This window comes from Phocoena phocoena, chromosome 9 (genome assembly GCF_963924675.1).
Source record: "Phocoena phocoena chromosome 9, mPhoPho1.1, whole genome shotgun sequence".
In the NCBI taxonomy this organism is placed as follows: domain Eukaryota; kingdom Metazoa; phylum Chordata; class Mammalia; order Artiodactyla; family Phocoenidae; genus Phocoena; species Phocoena phocoena.
In genome coordinates this window covers 26,989,925-27,002,866 of record NC_089227.1, presented here as the reverse complement: position 1 = coordinate 27,002,866, position 12,942 = coordinate 26,989,925, and the positions used below count along the sequence as shown (strand labels likewise).

The following is a 12,942-nucleotide window of genomic DNA, read 5'->3' as shown; positions in this document are numbered from 1 at the left end:
TGCACATCTGATGAACAGAGGAACTCTTAAGCAAAAGGATACTTTTAAAATAACCTTGAGAAGTAGAGACAGTGTCTCCCTAAGAGCAAAGGGCAAGTTATGCTCACCTGCAGGTACAATGAACATAACATCTTCCTCAAAATGTAATGGCCAGGATGCTTATGCCTAGTATAAAATGTTCAGGTTCCCTCAACCCAGAGTTCCTCTGCTGTAATGCACCTCACTGCAGTGCAGGTGTCACTTGGTCCTCTTCTCACTGCCCAGTGGGAATTGGAGCTTGGGTAACTGGCATGAGAAATGCTGATACTTTGACTACTGATATTTCTGTAAATAATAAAGTCGTTTATCTCTGATTTAGGAGCTGTATATCTTCTGCCAGCATCTGCAAAACTGTGTCAGGGTAGCTGGTTATCTTACAAGTAGAGCAGAATCATAGACCCTTTACTGTTCCTGATAATATTGATTATAAGTTTTTGTGGGCAGCCTAGATGACCTCACAAATGAAAGACTATGGTCACTTTATTCATTTTTAAGTATGATTCCATGATGAAATTTGATGATACTTCAGGTATATAGACAACTGATTCCTGATGAGAGCAAGTGAAAGACTTCTTAAGTGTCACAGAATTGAGCATTCAAATTTTCATGTGCATTCATGTGTGTATGTTTATTTCTGCTTGGAGGTAAGTAACAGGCAAACTGATAACAGTTTAAATTCAATATTCAAAGAATACTAGTAATAATGATAGCTAACATCTATTGAAGCTTACTATGTATACTAGGTATTATTCTAAATCATTTCTTTTATTAACTAATTTATGTAACTCCTTTCTGGTTATAAGATACACATTTCCTTTCAAAGGATGTAGTTCCAGCTTACCTAAGTGACACACCACAATTCTGCCACAGCTATTGAGAAACAATTGCTATATTTGCTGTTTGACTGTGACAATGATTCATACCATCTACCACTTTGATAAAAAGAGTGATTATAAGTTTATAATTGATAGTCCTTACTGTTGGAGGACTGGAATTTTATGAAAATTCTAATGAACAAAATATAACCCACCTTTGTAACAGGAATGAGCACAGATTAATATTCAAAACCAATTTTATTAAATCCACCTCTCATTACCACCAATTATGGGTTTAACCTCTTTTAACTGTACTTAAGAAGAAATGAACAATTCATAATAGACTTCTTGCCCAAGTCATGGCACAGTGTGTGGAATGGTGTGAGAGTTAAGCGGACATGAAAATATTCTAACCAACAAATGGATGATTGATTATTTAAAGAATAAGATGCTACTCTTCCGTTAATAAGTGCTAGGCATCATACTATGTACTTTACACAGATATGTCATTAATACCAATTTTAGTTGAAGAAACTGAGGCTCAGAAGTCCTAAATAACTTTCTTGTAGTCACGTAGCAAATGGAAAATGATGCTTTAATAATTCTAACCCTTGTCTGACTGACTTTTAAAGCATCAGATTAGTATAGATAACTACCTTCATGTTATTTCTATTTTTTCATTTTGATTTTATTACTTTTATTCTATGTTTTTCTTAAATTCTTCAAGAATACCTTTTCAAATGTAAATACATACCTAAGAATAAGTAACATTTTCATTAAATATTAATAAATATAAACAAATATTTTAATTCTAAAGTTTAAACTTTTAACTGTATTCAGAAATTATTTTTTAAATTAATATATGTGTATACATTATATATACATATAAATGTGTGTATAATCCACATATATTATAAATATGGAGTATATGTCTAAATGGATTATTGTAAATGGTTAAAGAGCCTCCATTTATTAGAATATATGTAGAATATTTGATATTAATTATATAATAGCATTTAGTACTTTGGACATTAAGGATTTCAACCAAAATTTTTTTACTTTTGATATTAGACAAGATATACAATATAAGAAATTATACATTTCTTAAAATATGAATTTTAAGAAAGCATTCCTCTAGGGCTTCCCTGGTGGCTCAGTGGTTGAGACTCCGCCTGCTGAGGCAGGGGACACGGGTTCGTGCCCCGGTCCGGGAAGATCCCACATGCCGCGGAGCAGCTGGGCCCGTGAGCCATGGCCACTGAGCCATGGCCGCTGAGCCTGCGCGTCCGGAGCCTGTGCTTCGCGATGGGAGAGGCCACAACGGTGAGAGGCCCGTGTACTGCAAAAAAAAAAAAAAGAAAAAAAATAGCATTCCTCTAAAATCTGGATTTCATTTTTTTTCTCCTTCCTTAAAGCTACATCTCATATGTGATTAAAGATGCAATTCATCTCCCTTATTTGAGTATTAAATTCATTCATGATAAATGCATATATGTTAGAATTAATATGCCAGCTAATTCTGTCCACAATAAATCTCTTTAGATTGTAAATCTACCTACTTGGTGTAAACCATTGACTTAGTTGCCTTAAGGCATGAGCACTAAGTATTCAACAACCTTGCATAATATTGGAAACCACAGAATGTCATTATTGAAATCAGAGTAAGGTTTTTGACTACATAATAGTTCTGGTTTGGCAGGAAAAAATATTCAGGTTGGTTTTGCATAGTATTTTACAATTTTTTGCATTCATTTGAATATGAGATGAAGAAAGATTATGCTAAGTACATATTGTATGGACCACCCACAATCAAATAACTCCAGTGAGTGGTACAAATGTAATAATTAGATCGATAGCACAATGTAAAATAAAATACAAGCCAAAAGTAGACATTATCAGCTTCTCTGGTCCATATGACATTTCAAAGTGAAATTGCTCAAAGCTCCTTTAAATAGTAGAAGAGAATCACATTGGCTAACTTTGCTAATACCATGGTCTGTAGTGCTTAGGCATATAATTTTGACCAAGTTTGAAGGTTTCAAGTAATTTGAAAGAAAAATGTTTATAGAATCTTAATCAGTATTTCTAGAACTTCAAAACAGATAGTCAATCCAGAGGTGAAAAACCAGTCAAATGGGATGCTTAATTGAAATGAGCATTTAGGTAAAATGTTTTGGTATCCTTGGGCAGGAGTCTTCATTTAGTCTATCACATCATTGAAACCAAGTTAGAATTTCTTTTCTAATTGTCATGGATTTGAAGATGTTATAGTTCAGTTAATATGAATAGACTCAGATACTTAAATAACTAGCCATGGAGTAATGCCATCTTAGTTGTTCTAGTTGAATCAGTATGTTTAAAAAAAATTCTCTGAAATCAAAACAAAACAAAACATTGAAGTGGAAAGGTCCATTGGTTTGATTATGCCATCATTCTTCTTAAAAAGGAAGGGGAAAATGTCTCCCCAGATGGACAGAACAGGCTATTCACTATTTCATCAGGTGGATATTAAAAAGTTCCAAGTCACAAATTCAACATTAGATGGCTAAGACTATAAATAGGACACAGTTAACTCTTAGTTCTATTAGACATGCCTCTTTGAAGAAGAGATTTCTAACATCCTTTAGTGAATGCTGAGGTATTAGGAAGACATGATTATGGATGATCTGATCACAGCTGTAATAGCACAGTGTTAAAAGAAAAAAAGACAAAACATTATTGCTAGGTAAGCATGGAACAGCTTAAATACAGAGAGGGATGAAGTGATTGACGGGAACAATCTCACGGATTACTGCTTTGGCACGAAGATTCTCATATTCAGCCAGCTTGCCAAATAAATTGACCAGAGAAAAAGAAAGTCAACAGATTAACTTCAGGAATTAAGCTTATTAATGGATTTCCATGCAGAAATGTATCCACCCACCATGATAGGAAAAGGCTTCCTTTGCTTTCCCAGCTGCTACATTATACATTAAAATATTTCAACATAAATTGCTGATGGGATAGAGACTTTTTTCCTTTTTAAATGAGTGTTCACTGACCTGAGGCAATGTTGTACTATATCCATTAATGTTGAGCTGATTTATATTTGAACTAGAACAAGTTGTTTGATTTAATCATGAACTGAATATATTTAAATATAGATTGTTCATCTTCACAGCCTTCTCTCCTCTTTTCTCTTCTTTTATTTAGAGTAAAATTTCACTGTTCCATCCATAATTTAAGAACATGCAAGGAGGTAATTGGAATTGGAGGTAAATTATATTCTTTTATAGAAAGTATAATTATCAGAAGTTAGTTAAAAACACCTCTATTCTGTTTTAATTTTCATGCATGGAGCAGTTGTTTTGACAGATGGATGGACTTTATTTTTGTAACTGTCCGGGAAAAGTCTTTGTAACACACTCTAATCAGTGCTGCATATTTGTGATGTTTGTTTTTGAATCACTGTGCATTTGGCTTCTATATCCTTTTCTGGGGGTAGACATTTTCTTTCTAAGTTATTTTTCCAGGCTAATATCTCTGTGTGTAATTCCTCTCTACATTTGACCTGAAGGCACTAGAAACTCTTAAAAAATAAGTGTAAATGGTTTGTCACTAAGGATGATGAATCATTGGGCTTCATGTGTGGCCTTGGGTTTGCTGGTTTATAACTGCCTTTACTTTTACTACTAGGCTAAGTTAACAATTTATAATGCTGTTGTTCTGGAGTATATTTCAGTAAAATAAGAGCTCAGTATGGTTGCCTGACTCTCGGGAAGCCAACTCGTGGCTAAACTTGTGTGTGTATCAACTTAAATTCCAAAAAGGATCCAGCTTTGAAAAATGAATTCATTTTGAACTGATTACATTCTCTTTATTACATTGTAAATCCACCAGTGCTGAGCAAAGCAGTGCAGTAGGTGAATGCCAAAAAGTACATTACATTCTGAGTTTTAAGAATCGTCACGGTTCAAGAAAAGGTCAGAAACACTCTTCTTCTGTCTCCCTAGAACAGAAATGTGTGAAGTGTGTTTCCTTTTTCTGCCATGCTTCCTTTTTTTTTTTAGAGGAATGTCCAGGCTGCTTCCAAATAAAATGAATATCCCGTTTTGGAACACTCAAAAACCTTGGCAGCAACAAGCTGGAGAATGAAGGCAAATGAATGACAGGGATTGATACTCTTTTATGTAGGTTTTCTATTTAAAGAACAGTCATTACTCACAATGTCTCTTTCAAGTTTTGGGTTCTTCTCTGTGCAGTTCTTTTAATTCACTGTTTCTTCCTAAGTTGTTATTGATGAGTTTCCTTGCAGCTATTTTAAAACAATTTTGAAAGTATTTCATTCAATTTCTTTGTTTCAGTTCAGGTGTCTTAACATACTCTCTAAACCCCAGAAATTTCTCTCCATTCTGTTTGCATCAACCTTCACTTCAAAATAATGTTGAGCTAGCCCCGAGGCACAGAGACAGTACAACCTGCTGCCACCTGGGAGAGTTCACTGGGAAAATCATTCCAGGCCTCAGGCCAGTAGGCTGGGTCTAGCTGCTTTGTAGGACAGATAGAATCTTTATCAACATTCTCAGTAGAACCCTTTGCCAGGTTTCACAGCTATAGTCCTGTGATTTTTTCCAGCAGCTCTGTAGAGGAATAGTTGTCATATCAGAGTGGTGCTTCTTTGACAGTTAATAGAGAACAAAATAAAATTAGGATATTCAGTGTGGCTCAGTTCCCTAGTTCTCAAGAATCGTGAGAATTTTTCAGTCAATAATTATTGCTAATCAGTTACCCAATCTATGAGATAAGAACCCACAGATTCTGTAATCTTAGAATTCGTAACAGTTGCAGAAGTGACATAGCCTTCATTTGTATGCACAAGTATCTGCGCTCATGAAATATTCCCTTCCTTTTTCTTTCCTTTATTGCAGAGAACTAGGGTCTATTCTCAAATTTCTAGGATGCCCTGAGGTGTTAGTAATGAGATTAGAGAAATTGGGTTTGTATTTTAAATTCCCTGCATATCTTTATAGGTATGACTGTGGGCAAACTAAAACTCTGTTCTTTTCTAAAATGAACAATACATCCATCTGGGTGTGCCACTACTCTTTATTAGAATATTCGTTTGCTTACCAATATGTGTGTGCACATCCAGTTTCTTAATTTCAACATATGGTGCTGGAACTGGTTGTTTATAATCTTCAATGCTATAATATTGAGTCCACTGTCATGGATAGCTGTCTTTATGTAAAAGCAGAGTATGTGACCACCTACATGTTTCAAAGGAAAGAGGTACCATAAAACATTTTCCTGAAAATGACTTATTTCCAAAGGACTGCATTTTCTTAAGAGTACAAGGTTAAGTCCTTTGGGTAAGACTCATAAATGTCTTATTTGTAAATGAGTTTATCAGGTGTTTCCCTATCCACAGCCTCTTTCCTCTGCCCAAGAATCCATGCCCTATCCTCTTGGGGAAGGAGGAGAAACTGCTACAGAATGGGGAGTTGGTGACTAAAAGTCTTGGAAGTTAGGTTATATCTGAGCTTATCTAAGGTTATGTCTAAGATGTACCGTGTTCAAAGTGGTACATGGATAAGATGCATGTACTCTTTAAGCTAGGAAATTTTTCTTCATAGAAAGTTGCAAAATCGGTTGATTTCAGTGCTTAATTTTCTATGTTATAATGCCTTGCCAGACAAAAGAAGGATTCAGGATCTAAGTAGCAAAACAGTGGGAGGAATTAGATGTGTATTTTAGTTACTCCCCTAAACTACTCAGCATATAATAAGGAAGCATGAGGAGTCGTAACTGGCAAGTTTCATATTTTTCCTTAAAAAGATCTGATTCACCTTTGGGATGATATGTTTATAGTTCATCCTCAGATGTCATCCTAGAAAAATCAGTGATGATGGAAAGCAAGTATTTGAATTTAAATAACAATTATTCTTCTCAGATTTGGTCTGCTCTTTATTTTATGGAGGCAATAAAGTTAATACCAAAATCATCAGCTACAATCACAGAATACAAGTGTCATGTGGAAATGTACTTAAATAATTGTAACACCTCAGTTATAAACACCAATGGACTACATAAGTCTAAATGTATTGTGAGCTTTCACTTGAAGAGTCATATGTTGTACAGAGTGACTTTGGGAGTGTTACACACTTAGAGGCGCAAGGACAAACCCAATCCACTCTTATGTTTGCCAGCATTACTTGCACTATAGTCTGCTTTTGATCTTTATCTGCATTTTTAGTTACATATTTGGCTCTTATTTATAAATGTTTAATAGGCAAAAACACAAAACTGTATAAGAAAGTCTATGATCAATAACAATTTTCAATGTAATTATTATTTACCATATGAATACTCAGTTGGATATTAAAAAATGGGTATTGTATATTCCATGACAAACTCATATTTTCTACTTATATGTATTTAATTTTTAAGATTTTCTGTATGTTTAATAGACCATAACATTTTATTTGAAAATATTCTGATAGTTTGAATTTCTCTTTTCATTGTTTTATTTTTACAGTATTGATATGGACTCACCTATTTAAAAATAGTTGGCAAAAATTATGTCTTTTCTGCTCTGGATTTCTTTGGCAATAAAATTATCTAGTTTATATTTTGACTGTCTGATTTTTTTCCCCTAAATCTTTCCTTAACAGGAACAAAAGGCTAAGATTCCTATTTGTTTGTAGAACTACATTTTCTTTCACAGGATCTATAGATATAATAGAGTGTATAGAAAAAATATAAAGAGCTCTGTCCATTTATCTCTTAGGTGACACTTTATTTGGGTAATAAAATGGCAAGAATGTCTAAACTTCTATAAATAATAATAAGATATGACTATAATTCTCTCTTATAAATAGCTGTTTTTTACCTGGGGGATCCATGACTCATTGGGCAGGGGATCCACGTATGGGTTTAGGATGTACGTGAACTGCATGAAAATATTTATTAATTATAGCCACTCTAATAAAGACCCTTCAGCCTATAGACATTCCAGACTCTAACACCTTCTCTATCTCATCTTATACCCAAATTGTCTTTGGGGGTTAAACGACTTTTTCAAGAGAAGGTGGTTTTGTCTTCTTAGGGTCTATAAAGCTCACTAGTAAGAAGCACTACTGAAGTTCAAAGTCAGTCACCCATCATTATGAGTTACTGATGATGTTTCAAATTCATATTTAATAGAAGGTTGTATTACCTTTTATTTTTGATTTTCCAAAATTAAACTCAGAGCTGACTTCTGAAATTTTCACCATTGTTATGATTTAAATAATTAATTAATTAACCATATAATTTGCTGTTTTCCTCATTTCTAGAAAAGTCACATATGATAATTGGTTATCTGTAACTTTATTCCACTTTTGTATAAATAAATTATAGTTTTAATAAAAACATTAAAGAGAATATTATATTTTGTCCCCCCAAAATAAGAACTTCTGTATTTCATGTAATAATGTGAGCAAACAATAGAATAATAAGCCCTAAAAATGATGTGAAAGGACACAAAAGAAATCTGTTCAAACATGCCTAGCACCCTAGAGGATATTTCAGCCATGCTAACCACTAGAACTCACTGGTTTTCCTTTTGTTTTACAGAAAGAATGTGCTAATTTCATCAAGGTGCTTAAGGCTTATAATCAGACTCACTTGTACGCCTGTGGAACGGGGGCTTTTCATCCAGTTTGCACCTACGTTGAAATTGGACATCATCCTGAGGTAAAGCTGGCTTTTAAAAAACGGTGTTTGTCCATGACCCCTTCCTATTCAAATGCTTCATTACTAATTTCTTCAGTTCATTTAGCTTCTAGTTGCTATTCATTGGGACCTACTTCGAATTCAGATGCTGTTATTAATTTTAATCTGTGAATGCAAAAAGAATGAGACCATCACTCAACAATAACTGTGGAACAGGAGGAAGGAAGGAAGCATTTGCTTTCGCTCTGGATTACAGAGTCCAATCCATTTTGCATGTGCAGCAGATGTCAGCAGGCTGAATGTGTACTGTTTTCTCCTTCATTTGTATATTGCCAGCTTTCCCCCCCCATCCTTAGCCAGAAGTGTCTGCCACCGCAGTTGTTTTCTTCTGCCCAGAGATTAAGAAAGGATGCCATACATGTGCACAATGATCTGATCTCATGTTTGACCTAAATTACTCACATTTATGTTCTTGCTTAGCTAGGCTTTGTTTTTATATTTTGGGCTATTATTTTGTCAGTATAAAAAAGGAAAAAAAAATGTTTATTTGTCTCTTACTCCTACAAGACGTTTTAGTGAGAACATTTAGTGAGGAAATTAAAGTTAGGGAAATGTAAGTACAACTTGCAATTAGGGATGTATTTAAAGGAAAAGTTACTAGTAGGAAAGCAGTTCCATGAATTGGATTTATCAATAGCCTTAAATTATAAGCCCTTTTATTATTTTTGGCGCAAAATCCTAAGAAGAACAAAAGTGTTCATGTGGTGAGAAAATCATTTGTGACAGAATTTTCTTTCAGACTGGAATTCAGAAATACTCAACAGATAAAGAATTTGTTCCCAGAATATTTCTGGAATCCTAAAGATAAAATATAATTTACATGTTAGCCACTTCTTTATAACTTAAACTCTAGAGCCTTTCTTTATATTTTCTTTTTTTTTGTTGTTGGGGGTAGGAGTTTATTAATTAATTTATTTATTTTTGCTGTGTTGCGTCTTCGTTTCTGTGCAAGGGCTTTCTCTAGTTGTGGCAAGCGGGGGCCACTCTTCATCGCGGTGCGCGGGCCTCTCACTATCGCGGCCTCTCTTGTTGCGGAGCACAGGCTCCAGATGCGCAGGCTCAGTAGTTGTGGCTCACGGGCCTAGTTGCTCCGTGGCATGTGGGATCCTCCCAGACCAGGGCTCGAACCCGTGTCCCCTGCATTAGCAGGCAGATTCTCAACCACTGCGCCACCAGGGAAGCCCCTCTTTATATTTTCTTAATGGGTACAAAAGTGTTACAAATATGTTCTTTCAACCCAAAGACTTAGAAATCAAAACAGTTTGTGTTGTGCCTTCTTTGTATAAGAAGACACCTTCGAGGCTATGTGGTTTCTAGACTGAACACAGTTATTATGACTTTCCTGATGATCCTGGGAAGATAAAAAACCCTTTACGGGGCTTCCCTGGTGGCGCAGTGGTTGAGAGTCCGCCTGCCGATGCAGCGGACGCGGGTTCGTGCCCCGGTCCGGGAGGATCCCACATGCTGCAGAGCGGCTGTGCCCGTGAGCCATGGCCGCTGAGCCTGCGCATCCGGAGCCTGTGCTTTGCAGCGGGAGGGGCCACAACAGTGAGAGGCCCACGTACCGCAAAAACCAAAAAAAAAAAACCCTTTACCAGGGTCTCACCGGCGTAGACAGTTGCCCTCATCAGCCTCTTCTTCCACTGCATCCTTCTTCCTTCCTTTACAAGTATGCATACTGTTCTTGCTGACATACCCAAGAGTTTTAAGTAAAAATTAACTTTAAGGAAGGGCAGTTCCACTTAAATTACTTGTTTCATATTGATGAAATTAGGAATAATTTCCTGCACACGGTCCTGGAGACTTTGCATACTTAACTTTTCAGTAACTTCTGGATAAATCTCTCCCTCTTTCTTTCCTTCTCAGCTATTTCCTATAGTCAGCCACCCTAAAATTGGGTCTCACTTCTCTGTTTACTGGAGACAGCTCTGGAGAACCTTCCCCATGTCATATTGCACTTTTTACATCTGCCAGGCATCATGCTGTATAAGACAGTGGGGTCCGGACAGCTGAGCTCCAAGCACAGGTTGGTGGAAAAGATATAGGCTTTAGGGACAGATCTGACTTCTGATCATGTTCGGCAACTTACTAGCTGGGGAGCACTGGAAAAAATTACTTAACCTCTCTGAGACTCTGTCTCATAATACGTAAAAACAAAACAAACCTCTGCGATTCTCAGTGTCCATATGTTTTAAATGAGAACTTGACTTATTACCTCCAACTGCTTTCCAAGCCTCCCAGCGGGGCGTGACCCACTGACATTTTTTGCTGTAGAAACTCAGGGAGTTCTAATCCCATCATTGTTAAAGGCAGGTCACCTGGCCTCACACTGCAGGGCTTTGGTCCAACCTCAATTCAGTACTGGATGCTTGATAAGGAGCAAGCTACTAACTTTCTTTGTGTCTTTGTTTCTACTCTAGAAAGTGGTAATGAGAATGGTCTCTACCTCATACAGTTGTTGTAAGAGTTTAATGTTGTCTAATAGGTAGTAGATACTGAAAAAAAATGTGGATTATCATTTTTAAAATAGAAATGTGTATTTCAGGCTGAAAGCGGTTTCAGGGTTTATGGTGATAATTATCACCTTGCTGTTAAATGTACCTCATTCATCAGAGGTTGTATGTTACTGCTCTGAGCTCTCATTGTTGCCAGGTCATTCTGTACTTAGCTTAATTTCCTCCATTTTTAAATTTGAAGCTTAGATGATCTTGGTGGTTGTTTAAATTAAAATATCATATATTGTTCCTGTATTTTTACCATTTTCCCCAAAATGTAGTATTGTTTTGTGTTTTTTCTTTTTGAAGTTGCTCTTTAGCAAAGTTCCTTCCTTCTCATCTCATCAACTACTTTATTGCTGCGTTATGGATGGGTGGGGAGATGCAGAGGTACAGCTTCTGGAGCCAGGCCATTTACCCAGGAAAATGGAGGAGGCCGTTTCCTCCACTGAAATAAATAAATAAAGCTTCCCATCTCCTTAAGGTGGGATATTGACGTACAAGTATTTTCCTGAAATCCTAAAACTCAGAACCTTTGAGGGAAGTCCTCCTTCAGAAGCGCAGTGATCTTGATTTGCATGGCAACTATACATGGGGAGATACTGTTCCAGACTGTTTAGGGGGTCAGAGGGAAAATGATTATGCAATTACCTGGGGGAATTTGGAGCAGTCTAGACAGTCAATCTAGGAAATTCTGGAAAAGATATTATCACGATGGCTTGTCTAGACAACATAAAATTTAATTTTCAATGCTTAAGCTGCCTTAAGAGAGAATCTGCTTTAAATTGATCTATATTGGTACTAAAAATACTACACTTGGATTTAAACAGTTATGCTGTTTTTGAAGTTGAGAAAAAAGAGACAATATGTGTTTCATGCCGTTAGGAAAATAATGCTGGTAATGGAAAGATTGGAAGAATAAGAAATAAAATAATAATCAGGACTGAGGCCAGGATTGTTGGATAAGAGTTCATAAGGTCTCATGAAGTTTGAATTTAGTAACTTTTATTTACAAGGATGGATTTTCAGAAAGAACCAAGACAAATCTTTCTCCTATATTCTGGTTGAAAAGTAGCATGTATACTTTGCTGTTCCTGCCCCATTCTACATAAAATAGTGAAATAGTTTACTTTTTGAACTTCTGTCCAGGTTTTACATATTACAAATAATTTTATCATACAAAAAAGGACTTTTTGCTTTTATCATGAATTCATGGACATTTTAACGTCCAGTTTTTTCTTTGCAGTGCTCTTCCTTTAAAATAACTCTTTGTCTTACATTGAGTCCCCAAGATTGTTGAAATTCATTGTTAGAAATTATGGACTTCCATTCCAGATGGCTGGATGCCACAAAAGACATCACTTTTGAAACAAAGCAAGACATCCTTCATCATTTAATAGCTTCAGATCTTATACGAGGAAATAGCAATTCCTTTTAAATAATCATGAACAGTTTGCAAAAAAAAAAAGAAAAAACCTTGTTTAGTCTTCTAATTATGAAAATAGACCCAATTTTGCTCTTCTAGCATTTTAATAGCAATATTTAAACTCCTGAATACTGTATTCCAAAACTACTCTTGCTGTATAGTGAATGCCTTATGACCACACACGGTATGTCATTTATTGCTGTATTAAGCAGATTTTGTGTTTGTGTTTCCTGTAGTACAATTGGGAATTGGTAGACCTATTAATTAACTCCAGTTCTATAAGATGTGTCAGTCAATTCTTGGTTATCCTCCAGTAGTACTTGACATTGCAGATAACTCCCAGTGAGGTCACATGCTCCATACGCATGTGTGTGTTTATTATTAAAATGCATGCAGAGTTCACGGAAGGAATGAT

The 12,942-nt window shown here is 35.8% G+C and overlaps 1 protein-coding gene across 1 annotated transcript in view; it reads left to right on the top strand.

Moving 5' to 3' along the window:
- The window catches only part of SEMA3A (semaphorin 3A), a 231,811-nt gene that overhangs the window by 70,504 nt on the left and 148,365 nt on the right, over nucleotides 1-12,942 (top strand). The window contains exon 4 of the mRNA XM_065883393.1: nucleotides 8,448-8,567. Coding sequence (XP_065739465.1) covers nucleotides 8,448-8,567 — 120 coding nt within the window. The remainder of the gene's footprint in view (nucleotides 1-8,447; nucleotides 8,568-12,942) is intronic.